The 23712-nt window shown below is 43.0% G+C and overlaps 1 protein-coding gene across 1 annotated transcript in view; it reads left to right on the forward strand.

The window, feature by feature from the left end:
* LOC115136525 (LIM domain-binding protein 3-like) overlaps window positions 1-23712 on the forward strand; it is a 62668-nt gene that overhangs the window by 6388 nt on the left and 32568 nt on the right. Inside the window, 1 exon segment of the mRNA XM_065023240.1 lies at window positions 14487-14638. Coding sequence (XP_064879312.1) covers window positions 14487-14638 — 152 coding nt within the window.

Below are 23712 nucleotides of genomic sequence, written 5' to 3' on the forward strand. Positions count from 1 at the left end.
CTTTTCAGTCTCCGGAGGGGGAAAAGGTGTTGTCGTGCTCTCTTCAAGACTGTCTTGGTGTGTTTGGACCATGATAGTTCGTTGGTGATGTGGACACCAAGGAACTTGTAACTCTCGACCCGCTACACTACAGCCCTGTCAATCTTAATGGGGGCCTGTTCAGCCCGCCTTTTCCTGTAGTTCCTCAGATGTGAGTCACTATTTTATTGGATTATAAATTCCCCATAGTTATGAGGGAGCACTGTGACATTTCCTTTTAATATTGGACTGCTATTAAAAACTAATGTGGCCTTCATAAGATGTCTGAGGGAAATGTCAGCAAGGAGATCCATTAACTCGGAATACAAAATGTGTACATAGCAAATCTCTGTGGTACAGTAAGGAGAATAGCACTGAATTGGAAAAGGGGTATACCTAGTTAGTTGTATAATTGAAATGTGTCTTCCGCATTTAACCCAACCCCTCTGAATCAGAGAGGTGCGGGGGGCTGCCTTAAATGACATCCACGTCATCGGCGCCCGGGAAACAGTGGGTTAACTGCCTTGCTCAGGGCCAGAACGAAAGATCTTTTTTTTTTTTTTTTACCTTGTCAGCTCAGGGATTCGATCCTGCAACCTTTCGGTTACTGGCCCAACGCTCCTACCCACGCGATTGAGAGGCACATGCAGGATTTCTGGTTGTGATATGATCCTTTCTGTTCTGCGTTGCCTGTTAGGACACTTTGGCTCGCAACAATTCATGTTATCAAGAAGTTTATGGGACTCATGAAAGTGATTAAAACAAAATGTCATTTATTTGAGCTTCTTCGACTGTCCTCCAATATAGCCTCAGAAGATCACGTTTTACAACAGGCTTTAATCTGATCTGTAATAATCCTTTACGGAAATTCTGTTTGCAGTGTGCGGCCTCAGCTGTGTCATGTTGCTATTAAAATGTGTCTCTTCTCCTCCCCTGGGCAGTGGCCTAGGTTGTTGAGTTTCGAGTGTCTTCTTACCTTCTGCAATAGTATTTGTTTCAATTGAGGGAGGGCTGGTTATCCAACACAGAAGGGCTCATCTGACAGTTTTAGTTAAAGCTTCTTGGCTATAGTATGTTGCGGTAAAGTGGTCATTGCTTACGGCCTTTAGTCTGGCTGTGAGATTTGATATTGACAGATGAACACATCCCCTGGAGTGGATGCGGGTGATTATGTTCTTTCTGTTTGAGTGTCGGTCCGAGATCGAGGGCAAATGGGGCCATGCTTTCAAACTTTAGAGTCATTGCCTCTCATACACTGATCCTCATGTTGGATATGTGACCCTGTCTGTGACAAGGTGGATTTGAGGAGCTGATTCGTTCATTCAAATCAGTAAATGCAGTACACCATCCAGCCATCACTAAACGCGTCTAATTATCTTAACGTAGGCTAAATGCAACCTTGTGTGAGGGTGAAGCACATTATGTTTATAGGCAATATCTAGTAGAATAGCACTGTCTGTTTTACCCTTGGACCGCTGAGTTGTAAACCTTTGTAGAGCGTCGGCCTTGTAGATTTGCCATAAATCCGTGTCATACACTAGACTTAAATACTGTACCTGTCTTAGAATCAGCAGACAAGGCACACCCTCTAAACCCATCTGGTGTACATTAGATGAATGTCAAACTCCTCCCCTTGCCCCCAGGATCTAATAAGGTCTGCTTGATGCAGTTTGTACCCTTTCAATTTACTGTGCGGTCTGAATTCCCCCACTTCTCCGAATCTATACGGGTTTATGTATAGTTTTATGGGCCGTATCTTCCTCCCCAGTTAAATAGTTTTATGGGCCGTATCTTCCTCCCCAGTTAAATTCCCTCTTCCTATCAATCAAGCTCGCTGCAACTCTAAACAAGATGTAACCCTCCCCCCACAGTAGCAGACTGAAGATTGAGGTCCTGAGCAGTCAGTAGGCTGCTGACTCAGTCTGATAACGTGTCTGTGATGTTAGCCCGGGTCTCACAGGCCTCTGCATTCCAGCACCCCCCCCAGGCCTGTGGTACGAGAGTCAGTGACTGGGGCTGCTGACAGGCAAGGCTGTTTTTAGCAAGCCACTGAAGGTCAGCGCTGCTCGGCAGATTGTGAGGGCTATATATACCGACAGTGCCCACCTCCACCCCTTCAGGGGACCGGGTTGGGACTCGGCCTCTCTTAGCTGTCCATTGGAGTCAGCGGTGGGTTAATGTCTCCTGGAGCCTATGATGGCTGTGTTCTCATGGTGTTTAATTGCTGTTACTGAGAGGTAATCTGGACTGTTGACCTGTGAAGAAGCATTGAGGCTTTCCCAAGGCAGACTAGGACTGCTGGGTAGAGCAGTGGTGTGGGGGATAGGATATCGGGTCACCCTGATTCTTTTTGCGCTCGCTAGCAGAAACTAACCTAAGACTCAAGCTTTGGTGTTCAAGTATGTGGCTTGTAAAATTACACATATTTTGGACAAATGAAACATTATATTCTGTGTAAATTTGGTGTAGACCTTATTTTCCCCTGAAATGAATACCGTACTAGCAAGAGAACTTCTGGGTTTTTAAGTGTTTCCCTCTCATAAACCTGTTGTTAATTTATGTAAAAGCATTGGGTATACTTTTGGAACCTCAGAATGATCTTGTGAAAGAGCAGTTTGAATTAATACGTATTGAATCAAATGTGTTGGGGACACATAGATGAATCAAATCAGAAGTTCTGTGTCATGATAAGTGGACAAACCCATAATGAACAAAATATGAATCAAACCATGATCTGATGAAGCGATTACATCGTTGCAGGCCAGTGAAACTGTGATACAAGAGTGTGGGGCCTCATTTCAGCATATCGATACTGTAGCTCTTTGGCTGGCGATCACTCTTTCTTTAGTTAGCTACTGTACTTCTGACTCTTTGCTGATTTCCCTTTCTTTCTCTCTATTGTTTTCCCTTTTGCCTTTGACTTTAAATAGATAAAGGGCTTTATTGGCAAAATATGTTATAGATAATAAACAAAAGTGAAATAAATAAGGAACAGTAAACACTCATAAACCTTCCAAAGGAATAGAGACATTTGAAATGTCATTATGGCCATATATTTCTCCTCTCTCTCTCTCTCTCTCTCTCTGTGCCCCCACTTTCCCCCATGGTCTTTGCCTGGCCCATAGAACAGGCCAGTCCTTTGTGTGTTGTGAGTGCACAGGAGATTTGAGCTGGCATATCAGCCAGCCATTCACCCAGATATCAATAGACTAGAGTCGGGGTGGAGGGTTAGTACAGGTTTTGTGAGCCAGTTGGTAATCTACTCCCCACCCTCTTTCTCAAGCCCTTTGTTTTTCCGTGTTGCCCCAACATTTCTTCTTGTTATTTGCTTGGTGGCTCCAGTGAGAAACAGAAGTTTCAATGAACTTGGATTTTGTAGCTTATTTAGTCAGCGGGGGGATTCTACTAATTTATTGATGGAGGAAGTTTTCCATTTTAGTCATCATTGGGGGAAAGATTGTCTAAAAAAATGGAGCAACACCTGTTGCATGTTTTACTCCAGTAGCAATGTAATCTCTGTGTTATCTCATTTCCTGCATTATTACGGCGTGACCCTGATGGTCAACTTGATTGTAAGATGGAGAGGGTCACTAGTAACTCTTTGATCAAACTATCTTGTCCTCTATGGCACCAATTGTAATAGAGTTGACTTGACTGACCAGTGGAGCACAAACACCATTGTAAATACAACGTATATTTATCAATTAAATGTATTTTTAAATCCCTTTTTACATCAGCTGATGTCACAAAGTGCTGTACAGAAACCCAGCCTAAAACCCCAAACAGCCAACAATGCAGATGTAGAAGTACGGTGGCTAGGAAAAACTCCCTAGAAAGGCAGAAACCTAGGAAGAAACCTTGAGAGGAACCAGGCTATGAGGGGTGGCCAGTCCTCTTCTGGCTGTGCCGGGTGGAGATTATAACAGAACATGGCCAAGATGTTCAAACGTTCATAGATGACCAGCAGGGTCAGTTAATAATAATCACAGTGGTTGTAGAGGGTGCAACAGGTCAGCACCTCAGGAGTCAATGTCAGTTGGCTTTTCATAGCCGATCATTCAGAATTCGAGACAGCAGGTGCGGTAGAGAGAGTCCCCCCCTTATTTCTTTTCCCTTTCATACTTCAGCTACATGCACATTGTTACAACACTTGACATAGCAAATAATATAACAGTTGAAATGTCTATATTCTTTAAAGAAAATTGTGAGTGTAAAGTTTACTGTATTTATTTCCCTTGTTTATTTCCGTTTTTGTTTGTCTATTCCACTTGCCTTGACAATGTAAACATGTTTTCAATGCCAATAAAGTATTTTAAATTGAATAGAGGGGGTGGGGGAGACAGCAGCTCACAATGGACAGGGAGGGTGTGCTTTGATCCTCAAATCATAATTATTTATATAGCCCTTCGTACATCAGCTGATATCTCAAAGTGCTGTACAGAAACCCAGCCTAAAACCCCAAACAGCAAGCAATGCAGGTGTAGAAGTACGGTGGCTCGGAAAAACTCCCTAGAAAGGCCAAAACCTAGGAAGAAACCTTGAGAGGAACCAGGCTATGAGCGGTGACCAGTCCTCTTCTGGCTGTGCCGGGTGGAGATTATAACAGAACATGGCCAAGATGTTCAAATGTTCAGAAATGACCAGCATGGTCAAATAATAATACACCGGATAAGACAGGAGAAATACTCCAGATATAACAGACTGACCCTAGCCCCCTGACACATAAACTACTGCAGCATAAATACTGGAGGCTGAGACAGGAGGGGTCAGGAGACACTGTGGCCTCATCCGATGATACCCCGGGACAAGGCCAAACAGGCAGGATATAACCCCACCCACTTTGCCAAGCACAGCCCCCACACCACTAGAGGGATATCTTCAACCAACAACTTACCATCCTGAGACAAGGCCGAGTATAGCCCATAAAGATCTCAGCCACGGCACAACCCAAGGGGGGGCGCCAACCCAGACAGGAAGATCACGTCAGTGACTCAACCCACTCAAGTGACACACCCCTCCTAGGGACGGCATGGAAGAGCACCAGTGAGCCAGTGACTCAGCCCCTGTAATAGGGTTAGAGGCAGAGAATCCCAGTGGAGAGAGGGGAACTGGCCAGGCAGAGACAGCAAGGGCGGTTCGTTGCTCCAGTGCCTTTCCGTTCACTTTCACACTCCTGGGCCAGACTACACTCATTCATATGACCCACTGAAGAGATGAGTCTTCAGTAAAGACTTAAAGGTTGAGACCGAGTCTGCGTCTCTCACATGGGTAGGCAGACCATTCCATAAAGAAGAAGCTCTATAGGAGAAAGCCCTGCCTCTAGCTGTTTGCTTAGAAATTCTAGGGACAATTAGGAGGCCTGCGTCTTGTGACTGTAGCGTACGTGTAGGTATGTACGGCAGGACCAAATCGGAAAGATAGGTAGGAGCAAGCCCATGTAATGCTTTGTAGGTTAGCAGTAAAACCTGCCAGTCTCTCGGTTTCTCCGCCTGTCCCTATAGTCTGTCCCCTCAGACTAATGACACATTTTCAGACATTCACTGAGTACAGTTTGATTTATTCATGGATGATGATATTAATACATATTTAGAGGGGCTTGATCAGATTTTTTTTTTTGCGGGGGGGGGGGGGGGGTGTTAAAACATTGGCATTTTAGTCTCCTTTTCAAATTATTATTTTAATCACAACCTTTTCATATAGCAAAGCATAAATTATATTAATAAGCCCCTGTCAATTGTCCTGGACCCTGTCATAAACGATGACTGTCATCATTCTTTTCCCTCAATATTAATGTGAGAAACAGCACGGACACAATGTCTAGCTCCATTAATACATTATGACTGGCTCAGGAGATTTTCCTTTACCGTGAACAAGAAACACTTTATTTAGGGACAGATCACTCTGTGATCCAGCAGTGGTTTTGGCAGTAGAATGGAAAGTCAGTTTTACCAATTGAGGTTGGGGCAATCAATAGCCATTAATGGCTATCGAAGGCTTTTGAAGGGCCTTAGATTGTGGTTTAGCAGTGACCCATCTGTAAAAATGTAGTGTACACCAGCAATGTCATTATTACCTCTGTCCACAGAGGAGATTGTCATCGGTTACATTCCCTGTCCCAATGGTTAGTTTCCTCTGCGGTACTCAGGAATCCCCACTAAATACAGCAGCAGGCTCCGTGTTTAACATGTTAACCTGTCTTGAGATTAAAGTCTTATGTGCAGGTTCACTGCAATTTAATAAATGCCGTTGTTCTTCAAATTATGTATTTTATTTTTGAAAAATAAATGTGTATTTGGGGGGGCTGTTTTTCCCTTTTTTTTGCACTCAAAAGCACACTTTGTTTTAAAATGGAAAAACAACAACAACATTGCATGTTTTAAGTCTACAATAATGCTTCAACCACATGAGGAGACCCCTTTTGAGGTCTTGGAAAAATCTGATAATATTTTTTTAGGGGTGTAGTTACCCTTTAATTCAAGTGCACACCTAGCACGAGGTGGTTGTTTATCAGTGTTTTTGTAGTGCATATGTGATGGTAGAGTATGCAAATAATCATGATACCATTCTGCCAGGTAAGCACAGGCAACTTTGAAGTAAACATATTAATTGAAGGTTTTTGGGAAATCTTTTCCATCTAGACCTACCAGAAGACTGTTTTCATTAGCATCATCGCTAACGGTTACACAAAGCGGTGGATGCGCACATCATATACAGACAGGGGCATTCTCATTGCCTCTTCAGAAAGCTGCAGGAAATACAAATCACTTAATCATTCTGTTAATGTCTTAGATTTATATCCTATCTATCTATCAGTTGAAGTGGGAAGTTTACATACACTTAGGTTGGAGTCTCTTTTTTTCAACCACTCCACACATTTCTTGTTAAACTATAGTTTTGGCAAGTTGGTTAGGACATCTACTTTGTGCATGACATAAGTCATTTTTCCAAGAATTGTTTACAGGCAGATTATTTCACTTATAATTCACTGTATCACAATTCCAGTGGGTCAGAAGTTTACATACACTAAGTTGACTGTGCCTTTAAACAGCTTGGAAAATTCCAGAGAATGATGTCATGGCTTTAGAAGCTTTTGATAGGCTAATTGACATCATTTGAGTCAATTGGGGGTGTACCTGTGGATGTATTTGAAGGCCTACCTTCAAACTCAGTGCCTCTTTGCTTGACATCATGGGAAAATCAAAACATTGTAGACGTCCACAAGTCTGGTTCATCCTTGGGAGCAATTTCCAAGCGCCTGAAGGTACCATGTTCATCTGTACAAACAATAGTACGCAAGTATAAACACCATGGGACCATGCATCCGTCAGGAAGGAGACGCGTTCTGTCTCCTAGAGATGAACGTACTTTGGTGCGAAAAGTGCAAATCAATCTCAGAACAACAGCAAAGGCCCTTGTGAAGATGCTGGAGAAAACAGGTACAAAAGTATCTATATTCACAGTAAAACGAGTTCTATATCGATATAACCTGAAAGGCCGCTCGGCAAGGAAGAAGCCACTGCTCCAAAACCGCCATTAAAAAGCCAGACTACGGTTTGCAACTGCACATGGGGACAAAGATCGGACTTTTTAGAGAAATGTCCTCTGGTCTGATGAAACAAAAATAGAACTGTTTGGCCATAATGACCATCGTTATGTTTGGAGGAAAAAGGGGGAGGCTTGCAAGCCGAAGACCACCATCCCAACTGTGAAGCAGGGGTGGCAGTATCATGTTGTGGGGGTGCTTTGCTGCAGGAGGGACCGGTGCACTTCACAAAATAGATGGCATCATGAGGATGGAAAATTATGTGGATATATTATAGCAACATCTCATGACATTAATCAAGAAGTTTTGTTATGGCAAGCCTAAATAAGTTCAGGAGTAAAGATTTGCTTAACAAGTCACATAAGTTGCATGGACTCACTCTGTGTGCAGTTGTGTTATTGACTGTACGTTTGTTTATCCCATGTGTAACTCTGTTGTTTTTGTCGCACTGCTTTGCTTTATCTTGGCCAGGTCGCAGTTGTAAATGAGAACTTGTTCTCAACTGGCTTACCTTGTTAAATAAAGGTGAAATAAAAAAATAAATAATAGTTATTCAAAATCATGTTAAACACCATCTCATCTCTGTACCCCACAGATACAATTATCTGTAAGGTCAAACACGGTCATTTCAAACACAGATTTAACCACAAAGACCAGGGAGGTTTTCCAATGCCTTTACAAAGAAGAACACTATTGGTAGATGGGTAGAAAAAAGCAGACATTGAATATCCCTTTAAGCATAGTGAAGTTATTAATTACACTTTGGATGGTGTATCAATACACACAGTCACTACAAAGATACAGGCCTCCTTCCTAACTCAGTAGCCGAAGAGGGAGGAAACCGCTTAGGGATTTCACTATGAGGCCAATGGTGTTAGAGTGTAATGGCTGTGATATAAAACATTTTTAGGATGGATCAACAACATTGTAGTTGCCCTGAAATACTAACCTAAATGACAGTGCAAAGAGGAAGCCTGAACATAAATAAAAAATATTGTGGAAAATAAATTGTTATCCTGAATACAAAGCATTGTGTTTGGGGCAAATCTAACACAACACATCATTGAGTACCACTCTTCATATTTTCAAACATGGTGGTGGCTGGATCATGTTATGGGTATGCTTGTCATCGATAAGGACTAAGGAGTTTTTAGGATGAAAATAAATGGAATAAACTAAGCACAGGCACAATCCTAGAGGAAAACCTGGTTCAGTCTGCTTTCCAACAGACACTGGGTGGCAAAATCACCTTTCAGAAGGACAATAACCTAAAACACACAAGGTCAAATATACACTCGAGTTGCGTACCAAGTGGCCTAGTTACAGTTGTGACTTAAATCAGCTTCAAAATCTATGGCAAGACTTGAAAATGGCTGTCTAGCAATGATCAACAACCTACTTGAAAAAATATATAATGTGTAAATATTGTACAATCCAGGTGGGCAAAGCTCTTAGAGACTTACCAAGAAAGACTCACGCTGCCAAAGGTGATTCTAACATGATTTGACCCCGGGGGTTGAATACTTATGTAATCAAGATATATTAGTGTTTTTATTTGTTATACATGTTTTACCTATGTTAGAATTCTTCTTCCACTTTGACATTAGAGTATTTTGTGTCGATCGTTGACAAAAAAGGACAATTAAATACTTTTTAATCCAACCTTGTAACACGACAATGTAAAATCAAGGGGTGTGTGAATACTTTCTGAAGGCCCTGAGAATATATTTTCCAACACCGGTTAGTTCCAGTTCCCTGTTGGTGTGTGTTTTTAAATGAGCTCTTCACAGTGGTCTCACCAGCTAGTTACAGGCTGTCTTGCACGTGCCTAGTGATAACTGAGCTCCCCAGGGAGATACAGACAGGGACCCATTTAATTTTTTCACTCAGAGAGGGATGGAGGGAGGGAAGGAGAGAGTGATGAGTAGAGGGAGAGAAAAAGAGGGAGAGCGGGGTGTGAGAAAGGGAGCGAGATAATGGGATAGAGAGAAGGAGTAAGAAGAAGGGAATTAAAAGAGGGGAAAGGAGGGGGAGAGTGGAAGAGATAGCGAGAGAGGAATATATTTGAAGGCAACAGACCGAGATGGCTGGTGGAGCTTGATACCAGCCTCAGACAGCCTTCTGCACCGCTGTGGGACAGTCTGTTTTTTTTTACCGGAATGAGGTGTAGGCCAATTTGAATTAGTTTCATTCATAGAACTGTGAGGAGTGACAAGGAAGAGGGGGGGCGGGGAGTGCTCCTCCCGAGGATACTCGTCTATAACTAAAAGTAAAGAGATGCTACTGCTTTTCAAAACCACAGATTTGTTGTGCATCACTTCAGCTTGACTCATGTGAGGGAATGGCTGCTTGGCTGGGTGGGTTGTCGGGTGGGGGTGCTTGTTTCCCAAAATGCACAGCTGAAAAGCCCCCCTGGATGTAACTGATTAGTGGAGAAATTTCAACAACACACTCAAACGGGTCTGCAACAGTGTGTGATTACTCAATTGTTTGTATTTTTGGTAAACAGCTGAGGGATGGGGCGGGAGAAATGTAACCACTCTCGAACTCATAGACAGTTATAAGTTATATTCTTAAAAACGTCTATGGCTATATATCATTAATTTAACAGTCCATAAATGGTTGTAGCAATCACAGATACTAAACCCCTTAATGCTAAAGTTTACTTTGATTTTGAAATCTTATTTGCACTTCTCTGAAGTCAGTGCCCATTCACTTCTCCATTTTCTGTGCTCATTTGCATTTCTCTCTTCTCTGTGAAGTCTGTGCCCATTCATCTTGGCTTCCGAGTGGCGCAGCGGTCTAAGGCACTGCATCTCAGTGCAAGAGGTGTCACTACAGTCCCTGATTCGAATTCAGGCTGAATCACATCCGGACGTGATTGGGAGTCCCATAGAGCGAGGCACAATTGGCCCAGCATCGTCCGGGTTTGGCTGGGGTAGGCCGTCATTGTGAATAAGATTTTTTTCTTAAACTGACTTGCCTAGTTAAATAAAGGTTCAATAAAATAAATACAAATCTCATTCTAATGAATGAAGTGTGTCTCGGTCTACAGCCGACTCACTCTCTTCACTTTGATGAAAGTGCACACAGACCCTATTGTTGCAATGTTATTCCACGTTCTTTTAACAGTAATAATGAATAAGCCACCCTGACTTTCATTTTTCACTCAAGGGATTTAGTCAGTTAGATTGCTTTATGAGAGCTCTCACTTCTCTCGCTCTTTTATTCCTCTCTTCCTGAATGATGGAAACTATTGCGGGAATGTGAAAAGTGAGTAAGTAAGAAATGTCAGGCAGTTTGAACAGGAAGCTGCCAATTACTGTGTACTACTCCTGGGAGTAAAAGATGGGGATAAAGACCATGAGATTAGGTGAGGTAAGGGTTTTTATCAGGAGGGATATTTTGGGGCGAGGGTGGTTTTTTAAATGAGGGCAGATGGTGTCAAAACTGGAGGGTTAAAGAGGGGGTAGGCAAAAATAAAAATAAATAAAACCCTGCCTCTGATAATTCGGCTAATGAGTGGTCTGGAAGCCTCCCCATCCTTTCTCCCCTAGTTTCATCATTAAATGGTGGAAATGACAGAGAGTTTCCAGTGTACTAATGATCCTGGGCACTTAATTAGATGTTTCCTGGTTTGTTTGGAGGCATGAATCGCATTGGTGACTACATTTACATTTACATTTAAGTAATTTAGCAGACGCTCTTATCCAGAGCGACTTACAAATTGGTGCGTTCACCTTAAGACATCCAGTGGAACAGCCACTTTACAATAGTGCATCTAAATCTTTTAAGGGAGGGGGTGAGAAGGATTACTTTATCCTATCCTAGGTATTCCTGAAAGAGGTGGGGTTTCAGGTGTCTCCGGAAGGTGGTGATTGACTCCGCTGTCCTGGCGTCGTGAGGGAGTTTGTTCCACCATTGGGGGGCCAGAGCAGCGAACAGTTTTGACTGGGCTGCGCGGGAACTGTACTTCCTCAGTGGTAGGGAGGCGAGCAGGCCAGAGGTGGATGAACGCAGTGCCCTTGTTTGGGTGTAGGGCCTGATCAGAGCCTGGAGGTACTGAGGTGCCGTTCCCCTCACAGCTCCGTAGGCAAGCACCATGGTCTTGTAGCGGATGCGAGCTTCAACTGGAAGCCAGTGGAGAGAGCGGAGGAGCGGGGTGACGTGAGAGAACTTGGGAAGGTTGAACACCAGACGGGCTGCGGCGTTCTGGATGAGTTGTAGGGGTTTAATGGCACAGGCAGGGAGCCCAGCCAACAGCCAGTTGCAGTAATCCAGACGGGAGATGACAAGTGCCTGGATTAGGACCTGTGCTGCTTCCTGTGTGAGGCAGGGTCGTACTCTGCGGATGTTGTAGAGCATGAACCTACAAGAACGGGCCACCGCCTTGATGTTAGTTGAGAACGACAGGGTGTTGTCAGGATCACGCCAAGGTTCTTAGCGCTCTGGGAGGAGGACACAATGGAGTTGTCAACCGTGATGGCGAGATCATGGAGCGGGCAGTCCTTCCCGGGAGGAAGAGCAGCTCCGTCTTGCCGAGGTTCAGCTTGAGGTGGTGATCCGTCATCCACACTGATATGTCTGCCAGACATGCAGAGATGCGATTCGCCACCTGGTCATCAGAAGGGGGAAAGGAGAAGATTAATTGTGTGTCGTCTGCATAGCAATGATAGGAGAGACCATGTGAGGTTATGACAGAGCCAAGTGACTTGGTGTATAGCGAGAATAGGAGAGGGCCTAGAACAGAGCCCTGGGGGACGCCAGTGGTGAGAGCTCGTGGTGAGGAGACAGATTCTCGCCACGCCACCTGGTAGGAGCGACCTGTCAGGTAGGACGCAATCCAAGCGTGGGCCGCGCCGGAGATGCCCAACTCGGAGAGGGTGGAGAGGAGGATCTGATGGTTCACAGTATCGAAGGCAGCCGATAGGTCTAGAAGGATGAGAGCAGAGGAGAGAGAGTTAGCTAACACTTTATTTAGATTAGTCTGTAGAGCATCTACAGATGGCGTATCATTAACATTTCAACTAACTACACTACATGACCAAAAGTATGTGGATACCTGCTCGTCAAACATCTCATTCCAACATCATGGGCATTAATATGGAGTTGGTCCCCGCCTTTGCTGCTATAACAGCCCCAACTCTTCTGGGAAGGCTTTCCACTAGATGTTGGAACATTGCTGCGGGGACAGATTAGTCTGTCGGACTGCCAGACGGTGAAGCGTGATTCATCACTCCAGAGAACGCGTTCCCACTGCTCCAGAGTCCAATGGCGGTGAGCTTTACACCACTCCAGCCGAGCGCATGGTGATCTTAGGCTTGTGTGCGGCTGCTCGGCCATGGAAACCCATTTCATGAAGCTCCCGACAAACAATTTTTTTGCTGACGTTGCTTCCAGAAGCAGTTTGGAACTTCTGTGGCCTACCACTTTGCGGCTGAGCCATTGTTGTTGTGGCTGGGTGGTAGCCTAGTGGTCAAGAGGTTGGGCCAGTAAATGAAAGATTGCTGGTTCGAATCCTGAAGCTGACTAGATGAAATCTGCCGATGTGCCCTTGAGCTAGGTACTTAACCCTAATTGCTCTGGATAAGAGCATCTGCTAAATGACTAAAATTAGTTTTTTTTTAAATGCTCAGAGACGTTTCCAATAACAACCCAGTTGACCAGGTCTAGCAGGGCAGAAATTTGATGAACTGACTTGTTGGAAAGGTGGCATCCTATGATGATGCCACGTTGAAAGTCACTGAGCTCTTCAGTAAGGCCATTTGACTGCCAATGTTTTGTCTATGGAGATCGCATGGCTGTGTGCTTTTATACACCTGTCAGCAATGGGTGTGGCTGAAATAGCAGAGTCCACTAATTTCAAGGTATGTCCAAATACTTTTGTGTATATATAGTGTATCTACTAACCCGAACCCTAACCTTAACCCTTATCCTAACCCTAAACGTAACCCTTATTCTAAACTGAACCATAGCACGTAGTTGCTTATCAACAGATAGTTTGGTGATAGTATGACCATCTATTGAGCATCTACAGATGGACTTTCTGGACTATCCAAATAAAGTGTGACCGTGATTACTGATGAACTGATCGTCCAAGTTCAGTCTTCTACACCCATAATAACATACTGTACTACAACTGAGATAATGTAATAATCACAGAATATTCCGCATGTTAGGTTATGTAGTCAGCTGTCAAAGATTAGACATGGAGGCCTGCCTGTACACTTGTGTCCTCGTATTGTGTCCAGTGTAAACAGGTTGTCGGGCTCCACCTGACTGTGATTGGGAGGAGGCTTTGCACCTCTGAGAGACTTAAGCCGAGCCCTACGTGACAGCAGCTCACTCATAACACCATTGATCAATTCCATTCCCATTTCATTGACCTAAGATATTTACTTCTCTGCTGTGATTAAGTGATAGTAAATAAGGCATACTTTTATGACTGTTGAATACCAACTATCAATCACTTACATCATGTATTTTCAGGTAGAGGAAGTCCTGCAATGCAACTGATTTTATCCCTCTCGTGCGTTGTATCTCATTCAACAAGCTCTTAGTGTCTGCTCCACACAGACCGAGACCGTGCAAGTAAGCGGGCGGACCATGGATTATGGTCATTGTAGTTAATCACCACATTTTTTGCACTGAACTATGTAGAATATTGGCCTGTTGGAAACTACAACTCCTTACTAAATTTCAAAGTTCGGGGTTGATCTAATTTCTCTCTATAGAAACTGACCATCAAGCTCACAGAATAAAACAGAACAAAATGTTATTATAATAATTGAACTGATGTCTGTCAATTAGCTGTTTTTTGTATTTTATTTTTTAATGTTTAGACATTTTGGTTAATCGCTTAGCACTAGTGTCCATTTGACAAAGCACATTATGATTGACCTATGTGTGTGCTGACCGTCCACAGATCACCCCAGGGAGTAAGGCACAGCAGGGCAACCTGATCCAGGGTGACATCATCGTGGCCATCGACGGGGTCAGCACTGAAGGCATGACCCACCTAGAGGCCCAGAACAAGATCAAGTCTGCCAGCTTCAACCTGGCCCTCACCATGCAGAAGTACGTCACACACACACACACACACACACACACACAACTCTTATAATGGCATAATTGGTGATCAGACAGAGATATTAGGTGTCATTTTAAACACACACAGGGAGACAGAGTGGGCTGCCTCAGATCTTCTTAGAGGTCGAGATGTGGCCTTTCTGTCATCTGAGGATTGAGGAGAGAGGGAATGTATGGAGGGAGGGAATAGAAATAATAATATTTTTACACCTGTTGTCCTGGCTAAAACTAGAGAACCAAAGATGGATTTGGTATACTTTTATCATGGGATATACATCAATACGATGATACTTTTTTTTCCTCTGACACAGTGTGCTCCCCATAGAAATAACCAGAAGTGCACTCAGAAGTGCACTCATTTTTTTTGTCAATGTTACTATAGGAAAAAGAAAATCAGTGTAACAATATTATTAGCATGCAGCATCGGTCTGTGGACCATGCTTGAATTGAGTTAGTTTGGAACAAATGCTTGTGTACAGACCCATATCTCAAGTATTTTACCCATCTACCAATAGGTTCCCTTGTTTGCTAGGCATTGGAAAACCTCCCTGGTCTTTGTGGTTGAATATATGTTTGAAATTCACTGCTCAACTGAGGGACCTTACAATTATCTGCATGTGTGGAGTACAGAGATGAAGTAGTCATTCAAAAATCATGTTAAACTCTATTATTGCATACAGGGTGAGTCCATGCAACTTATTATGTGACTTGTTGAGATCAAATTTTACTGCTGAACTTTAGGCCATAACAAAGGAGTTGACTGAAGACAATTTTTTATGAATTTGTAAAATAATTTGAAAAACTTTATTCCACTTCGACATTATGTTGTATTGTGTGTAGGCCAATGACAAAAATAAATATTTTTACAATTAATTTTCAATTCAGGTTGTAACAACAAAAACAAGTCAAGGGGTGTGAATTATTTCTGAAGGCACTGTATGTGTTGTAGTTGTTTTAAGTTTAAACTGAAAACATTTTTACCATCCTCAAAAATTCTTACCTTTTTGGGGAGTGGTGGCAATAATTTAGCAGAGAAGGCCTGTCGCTGCAAAATAAATGAACAGTTGAAGTCGGAAGTTTAGATACACTTAGGTTGGAGTCATTAAAACTTGTTTTTCAACCACTCCACAAATTTCCTGTTAACAAACTATAGTTTTGGCAAGTCAGTTAGGACATCTACTTTGTGCATGACACAAGTAATGTTTCCAACAATTGTTTAGACAGATTAGTTGACTGTGACTTTAAACAGTTTGGAAAATTCCATAAAATGATGTCATGGCTTTAGAAGCTTGTGATAGGCTAATTGACATCATTTGAGTCAGTTGTAGGTGTACCTGTGGATGTATTTCAAGGCCTACCTTCAAACTCCATACCTCTTTGCTTGACATCCTGGGAAAATCAAAAGAAATCAGCCAAGACCTCAGGAAAACGTTGTAGACCTCCACAAGTCTGGTTCATCCTTGGGAGCAATTTCCAAATGCCTGAAGGTACCTTGTTCATCTGTACAAACAATAGTAGGCAAGTATAAACACCATGGGACCAAACAGTTGTCATACCTCTTGGGAAGAAGACGCATTCTGTCTCCTAGAGATGAATGTACTTTGGTACGAAAAGTGCAAATCAATCCCAGAACAACAGCAAAGGACCTTGTGAAGATGCTGGAGGAAACAGGTTCAAAAGTATCTATATCAACAGTAAAACGAGTCCTATATCAACATAACCTGAAAGGTCGCTCAGCAAGTAAGAAGCCACTGCCAGACTACGGTTTGCAACTGCACATGGGGACAAAGATCGGACTTTTTGGAAAAATGTCCTCTGGTCTGATGAAACAAAAATAGAAATGTTTGGCCATATAGACCATTGTTATGTTTGGAGGAAAAAGGGGGAGGCTTGCAAGCTGAAGAACACCATCCCAACCGTGAAGCACGGAGTGGCAGCATCATGTTGTGGGGTGCTTCGCTGCAGAAGGGACTGGTGCACTTCACAAAATAGATGGCATCATGAGGATGGAAACTGATGTGGATATATTGAAGCAACATCTGAAGACATCAGTCAGGAAGTTTAAAGCTTGTTCGCAAATGGGTCTTCCAAATGGACAATGACCCCAAGCATACTTCCAAAGTTGTGGCAAAATGGCTAAAGGACAACAAAGTCAAGGTATTGGAGTGGCCATCACAAAGCCCTGACCTCAATCCCATAGAAGATTTGTGGGCAGAACTGAAAAAGTGTGTGTGCGCAAGGAGGCCTACAAACCTGACTCAGTTACACCAGCTCTGTCAGGAGGGATGGGCCAAAATTCACCCAACTTATTGTGGGAAGCTTGTGGAAGGCTACCTGAAACGTTTGACCCGAGTTAAACAATTTAAACAAAAGGCAATGCTACCAAATACTAATTGAGCGAATGCAAACTTCTGACCCACTGGGAATGTGATGAAAGAAATAAAAGCTGAAAGAAATAATTCTTTCTACTATTATTCTGACATTTCACATTCATTCTTAAAATAAAGTGGGGATCCTAACTGACCTAAGACAGGGAATTTTTACTAGGATTATATGTCCGAAATTGTGAAAAACTGACTTTAAATGTATTTGGCTAAGGTTTATGTAAACTTCCGACTTCAACTGTAGGTGAAACCATGCGTCCTTAATACCATGTTGTCTTCATTCATTTGAATCTGCTTTGCTGCAAGGCGTGACTACTGCTGATTCACCACCTGCCGTTTAAACTACGGCAAACACAGTGGATGCCTTCAATTACTTACACGTGCACACACACATGACGTCCAAGGTTGCAGAGACCAGATAAAGTGCTAATGGGAAAAAAGCACCGCAATATAGCTGTAGTGTGCATGTGTGATATGAATGCTTCCTATAGCATACAATCAGCCAATTACATCCTAATGATAGACTGCTGAATGTCTAGGGTGAGATGTTAGCACTGGCGGACTTGCCATTGGGCAGAAGAGACAATTGCCTCAGGCCTCACATCATCAAGGGGCTAGAGGTGCCGCCAGGCTCTGCTCGAGGCATAATACATAAAGAATCCCCATCAACATCTGTTTTAAGATAACTCTATCTGCACGGGCTGCGTCTCAATCCCCCGCATCCGCCGATATCGGCCTTCTGCATCTGCGGTGGAAGGTGGCAGAGCTACAGAGGTGTTTGTCAGACCAGGAGACCTCTCAAAAATCTGTCTTCTCACTAAAACGTCTGTAGTGTCCGAACGCTAATAAGCCGGTACCGAGCCGAAACATTTCTAGAACTGAATAGCGCATTTCCACGTTCAATGTATACAGGTAATTCCACGGTAAAATAAGCTTTCTTATATCACTCGGATACAGGACTAATACTTCAAAACATACTTCCTTTTGATAAACATCTTGACTATCAGTTATTCATTGTGTTTATTTGGGCTAATAGCAGTAAGGTCAAATTCAATGTTTCAACATCATTTTTTTCAATATAATTTTTTATACATACAGGGGTCTTACAATTCTGAATCAAATAGCTAAATTATCCTTGGTATGACAATCTTAAAACAATTCCATATGCTAGCTTAGTCACGTCACTGTCACGCCTCCCTTGGAAGTCTAAAGAATGTTGTATTGCAAAAACTTTTAAGAATGGTCTGCTGACTCCCAGCGACAAAGATTTTATTGGATGCTACATTTCAAGAACCTTCCAACCACATGCCCGTTGGTGCTACGTGTTATGTTTGTCACTGTTTTCAGACAGGGATTGACATATTTTGCAGAGAGTTGTTCCGTATGCTAGTTTGCACCATTGCAGAAAATGGACGAAAAGCTTAATTGTGTTTTGTCAGAAGTGTGCTCTATACACAATCGGCATACGTCAACATATTTTGATGGGGTTTTAATCTGCGATTTCCCGGCCATCCTCACCATAGACTGTAAAAAAGAATCGTCACGCACTGTTGCACCAATGACACTAATCTAGTGAGCACTATTGGTGCTCCGCCCAAGCAAGGCATTTGATTGGTTTGACGTGTAGTGAGGTGTCACTGATTTACACTGGGACTCACCCATTTTTTAGCAATTTTTCTGCCATGAACTAGGCAAGCCTGGTTCTTGACATGGCTAGCTTAGTAGAAACCCAGCCTCGGGCCCTTAGACTCTAGGGAGATACAATACGCATTTCTGTAGTAAAAAGACTGGTGCTGCTGATAATACTGTCATCTTTGTTGAGGCAGAGGACATATGTGTAGCCCATGTATCTGATGCTGTCTGGCCAAAAAGAGTATGGCATGTCATACCTTTTTTATATATATATATTTTGTCTAGACAGCATCAGATACATGGGATTCATATAGTAAGACAGAGGGTGGCTGTTTCGCTCACCTGGAAGCTTTCTCGGTTGAGGTAGTTTCATCCACTTGCGAATTGAACGAAATAACACACGTGCACTCATCGGATGCTGGAATTATTTTGGCTAAATGTGTGAAGGTAGTGATTTGTTTGACAATCAGATGACAACATCATGAGTGGTTGTGTTCATGGCACATTTACAGTTAAATTACGTCTCAACTATAAAACTCATTTCAAAAATCACAAAGGAGTGGTGGGGAGGGTAGGGTTGGGTTGGCACGCTCTGGTTAATCATTAGTGATGGGCCAGTTTCTTGAACTCTAGCCCCTTTTCACTTTCTATCACTTTATTATAATTTGAGTAACTTCCCTGACTCTGGATTCTATAAGGCAACAGCCTTCGTCACTACAGTGAATGGGTCGCTGAAATGAAGACTATGTTGGGGTCCAGGGTGACATTTCCTTTCAACCTACCATCTCATAACATTTTTTTTATTTTTTTTTAAATTTTTAACTCTGGTATTAATTGTTTGTTGTGTTTGAGGGCTCTCTAAGTCTACTGGCAGTGTTGTTGTTACACAAACCTTTGAAGGCTAAGTCCCTTAATGCACCCCTACATAAAACCAGACAGTGTCTGTCCTTTAGAGATCCTATTCAATTACATGTTATTCTTATTCCTAATCCGATTGGCCTGTCCTTTGTCAGAGGGGGGCAGTGAAAAGGTCAAGGCACTTTATTTCCTCTGTTTCATCTCCAAGTCAATTAGCAAAGTGACAGGCTACGGTATTTATCATGACAGATGGGTATTACATTGGACACTCTCCCTCTTACCGGACTGTAACCCTTAGTTAGGCTACGCAAACATCTCCCTATCTCGTGGCTCTTTGGTAGCTGTTTGTACTGCTTTTACCCTGTCTTTTAACTGGCTGAACAACTAACTCACTCAGGTCAGGGGTTAAAGCATGCTAGGTCTCACTTTTTCATCCCCACTGACTCTACCTCTACTTTATTTGGGGAGATTTGTGTTTGTTCACCTCAGACCAGAGGTGCCTGATAGTTTGTTTTCCATTCGGACACTCAGAGGAGCCACAAATGGCCTGCGCTCTGCTTTGGAACGTGACAATTTACTTAAGAGTCACTCCCAGCCATCTCTGTACTGTGGTAGATGTCAAGAATCTGAGTCGGGCTGCTCTCAGTAACAGTGTTTTACACTCGGGGCCATTTCGGTTTGTCTCATTACACATGTCAAAGGAATGTGGTGATTCCTTGTTTTGATGGGTATATTATACAACCACACACATACAGTACAGTACATTTTTAAGAAGAGGTTGTTTCCGTTATAGTGGGGGGGTTTGAGTAGGGTCCTAAGTGTCCCTCCAATCTCCTCACATCTGCACCTGCTCCTCAACTTCAACCCCCCCCGTACTCCGCCCACTCCGGCTTGCACAGCTGAGACCCACCACAACCACCCCAACCTCCCTCCCCTCATCTCCTGTGGTTCCACAGGCTGCTTTTCATCAGCCGTCTGATTGTTGTAAAACGGGGAGGAAAGGCTGGCATAGGCTGGATTGATGAAGTGCTTGTCCCTCCCCCTGGTTGATTGATTCAAGGAGGCACTCCGCCGTGCCTTTCCAGAGCTTGTCATCGTCTCTCCTCTTCCTCAATTTTTCTTCTCCCTTTTCCCAAGAAACACTTTTCCTCTTGTTTAGTTTTTCTTTTGCCGAAAAAAAACCAACAACTGTCAGAGAGAGCTTGTTTTTAAAAAATGAGTTGAAAACAAACTCTCTCCACCAGACAGAGAAGAATCCCGCTCGGATAAGAGGAGGGTGTTGTGGATGGATCTGACCTCTGCTTGTATAATGTGTGGGAGATGTGAGAGCAGTGCATAAACAGAGGAGGCATACCAGGTTCACTGTGTCTACCACCATATGGAAGGAACCTGCACCAGATAGTCCTTTAATCCTCAAATGATGGGTTCCTCAAAACGACCTTAATCTTCTCATACCGCTGTGTGCAATACCAATAAATATACTCCCGAAATCAATCAAGAGAGGTTTATCTGCGGTTCAGTCGGTCGTAGAAAAAGGAGCTTAAAAAGGAGCCGCTTCACCCCCTCTACTCTGTTTGCGTACTGTGGGAGATTAGCAGTGGGGAGGTCAACCCTCTGTCTTTAACACTCTTCAGGTCAGCAGGGCACTGCTATTCCACAGTGCCTTTGCGGTCCAGTGCTGCCACGTGTTGAGGTGATGGTGTGTGAGACTGAAGTAATGCCTTAAGGAAGGTCACTCATAACGACGTCAACCAAATAAACAATGTGTCAGTATTTCTACATGGGCTCTTGTAGCTTTCATTTCCAACACCACAAGAACAGCGTATTAGTGTGCATAAGACTAAGAGCTATAAAGACGGGTGAAGACAGTCAAGAGTTGATGAGCAATGCAGGTAGTCAACACATGAAGCATCTATTATAAATGTGCATTTTGTCAGTGTTTTTTCACCCCTTACATTCTGAAGCCATTCTAATCTAATGCCAAAACCTTTTGGTAAATTGGAACTTTTGGTAAGAACACTCAGTCGTCAGGTCATTGAATCCTTTTCTTTGTGCTCAATTTGTTTGCCAGAGCCATTTGGGTCTTTTGTGCAGCAGGCCGACAGAGGCCAAAAGGCCAGAGAATTCTTTCAAAGAACGGCATTGAATTCTGCCCTACGATGCAAATGGATTACGTCAGTGTCATTTTATTCTGCAGCTCAGAAATCCTTATTTAGCATTCATGTAATTTCTCACCAGCCACTTTAATGTAACACAGTTAACGGCTGCTTCGGTTTGTCTATATATATATATATATATATATATATATATATTGAACCTTTATTTAACTACGCAAGTCAGTTAAGAATATATTCTTATTTACAATGACAGCCTACCCCAGACGAAGCTGGGCCAATTGTGCGCTGCCCTATGGGACTCCCAATCATGTCCAGTTGTGATACAGCCTGGATTCGAACCAGGATGTCTGTAGGGACGCCTCTAGCACTGAGATGCAGTGACTTAGACCGCTGCGCCACTGATTCTACCTTTAGAAACCAGACATGTCTATCTTTATACACTGAACAAAAATAAATGCAACATGTAAGGTATTGGTTCAATGAGCTGAAATAAAAGATCCCAGAAATGTTCAATATGCAAAAAAAGCATATTTCTCAGATTGTGCACAAATTTGTTTACATCTGTTTGTGAGCATTTCTCCTTTTCCAAGATATTCCATCCACCTGACAGGTGTTGCATATCAAGAAGATGATTAAACAGCATGATCATTACACAGGTGCACCTTGTGCTGGTGAAAAAAATAAGGCACATCTAAAATGTGCAGTTGTCACAACACAATGCAACAGATGTCTCAAGTTTTGAGGAAGCGTGCAATTGGCATGCTGACTGCAGGAATTTCCACCAGAGCTTTTGGCAGAAAATGTAATGTTCATTTCTCTACCATAAGCCACCTCCAACATCGTTTTAGAGGATTTGGCAGTACCTCCAACCGGCCTCACAGCCGCAGACCGCGTGTATGGCCTCGTGTGTGAGCGGTTTGCTGATGTCAATGTTGTGAACAGAGTGACACCTGGTGGAGGTGGGGTTATGGTATGGGCAGGCTGTTTTCAACTCTCTAGAGACGGCAGGAGTGGTAGAGATACTCTTAATGATCGGCTATGAAAAGCCAAATGACATTTACTCCTGAGGTGCTGACTTGCTGCACCCTCGACAACTACTGTGATTATTAGTATTTGACCATGCTGGTTATTTATGAACATTTGAACATCTTGGCCATGTTCTGTTATAATCTCCACCTGGCACAGCCAGAAGAGGACTGGCCACCCCTCATAGCCTGGTTCCTCTCTAGGTTTCTTCCTAGGTTCTGGCCTTTCTAGGGAGTTTCCCAGCCACCGTGCTTCTACACCTGCATTGGGGTTTTAGGCTGGGTTTCTGTACAGCACTTTGAGATATCAGCTGATGTACGAAGGGCTATATAAATACATTTGATTTGATAAGCTACGGACAACGAACACAATTGCATTTTATCGATGGCAATTTCAATGCACAAAAATACCGCGACGAGATCCTGAGGCCCATTGTGAAACCCATTTTATCTGTGACCAACAGATGCATATCTTTATTCCCACCCATGTGAAATCCATAGATTAGGGTTGCATGTTGTATTTATATTTTTGTTCAGTATAAATAACCACTATTTGGATAACCACTGTACGGCACAGAAGAACACAATGCAGAGATTTAACAACCTTCTACAATGAAGACTTAAAACATTGGACACTTACAATATGCACTTACTAATTTATTTGAAGTTAGGACACCTCGTCCTCAACTGTCATATAGCACTGTGTGTTATGCGTCATCTGTGTGCATTGTGCTGGAATGTCAATAAGAAAATACTGAATGTGTCCTTCAAGATGCATTCGGGGCTTGATAAGTGCAGAAAGGCAAGCACTCCCAAGTCTTGACTCACTCAAAAGATGAAGCACCCACGTACTGTTTTTTTTCTCCATTTCACTTGTGTATCTCAACTTGACCAACAGTGTTAAAACCGAACGTTCTCAACCCATGAGCCTGAGCATACTCTTATACCACCTCCATAGATCTAGGTCAGGGTCTACAATGAGTACGGTTCACTCCAAAAGGGGTTTTCGGCTGTCCACATAGGAGAACCCTTTTTGGTTCCAAGTA

This window comes from Oncorhynchus nerka, linkage group LG10 (assembly GCF_034236695.1).
Source record: "Oncorhynchus nerka isolate Pitt River linkage group LG10, Oner_Uvic_2.0, whole genome shotgun sequence".
NCBI lineage: Eukaryota > Metazoa > Chordata > Actinopteri > Salmoniformes > Salmonidae > Oncorhynchus > Oncorhynchus nerka.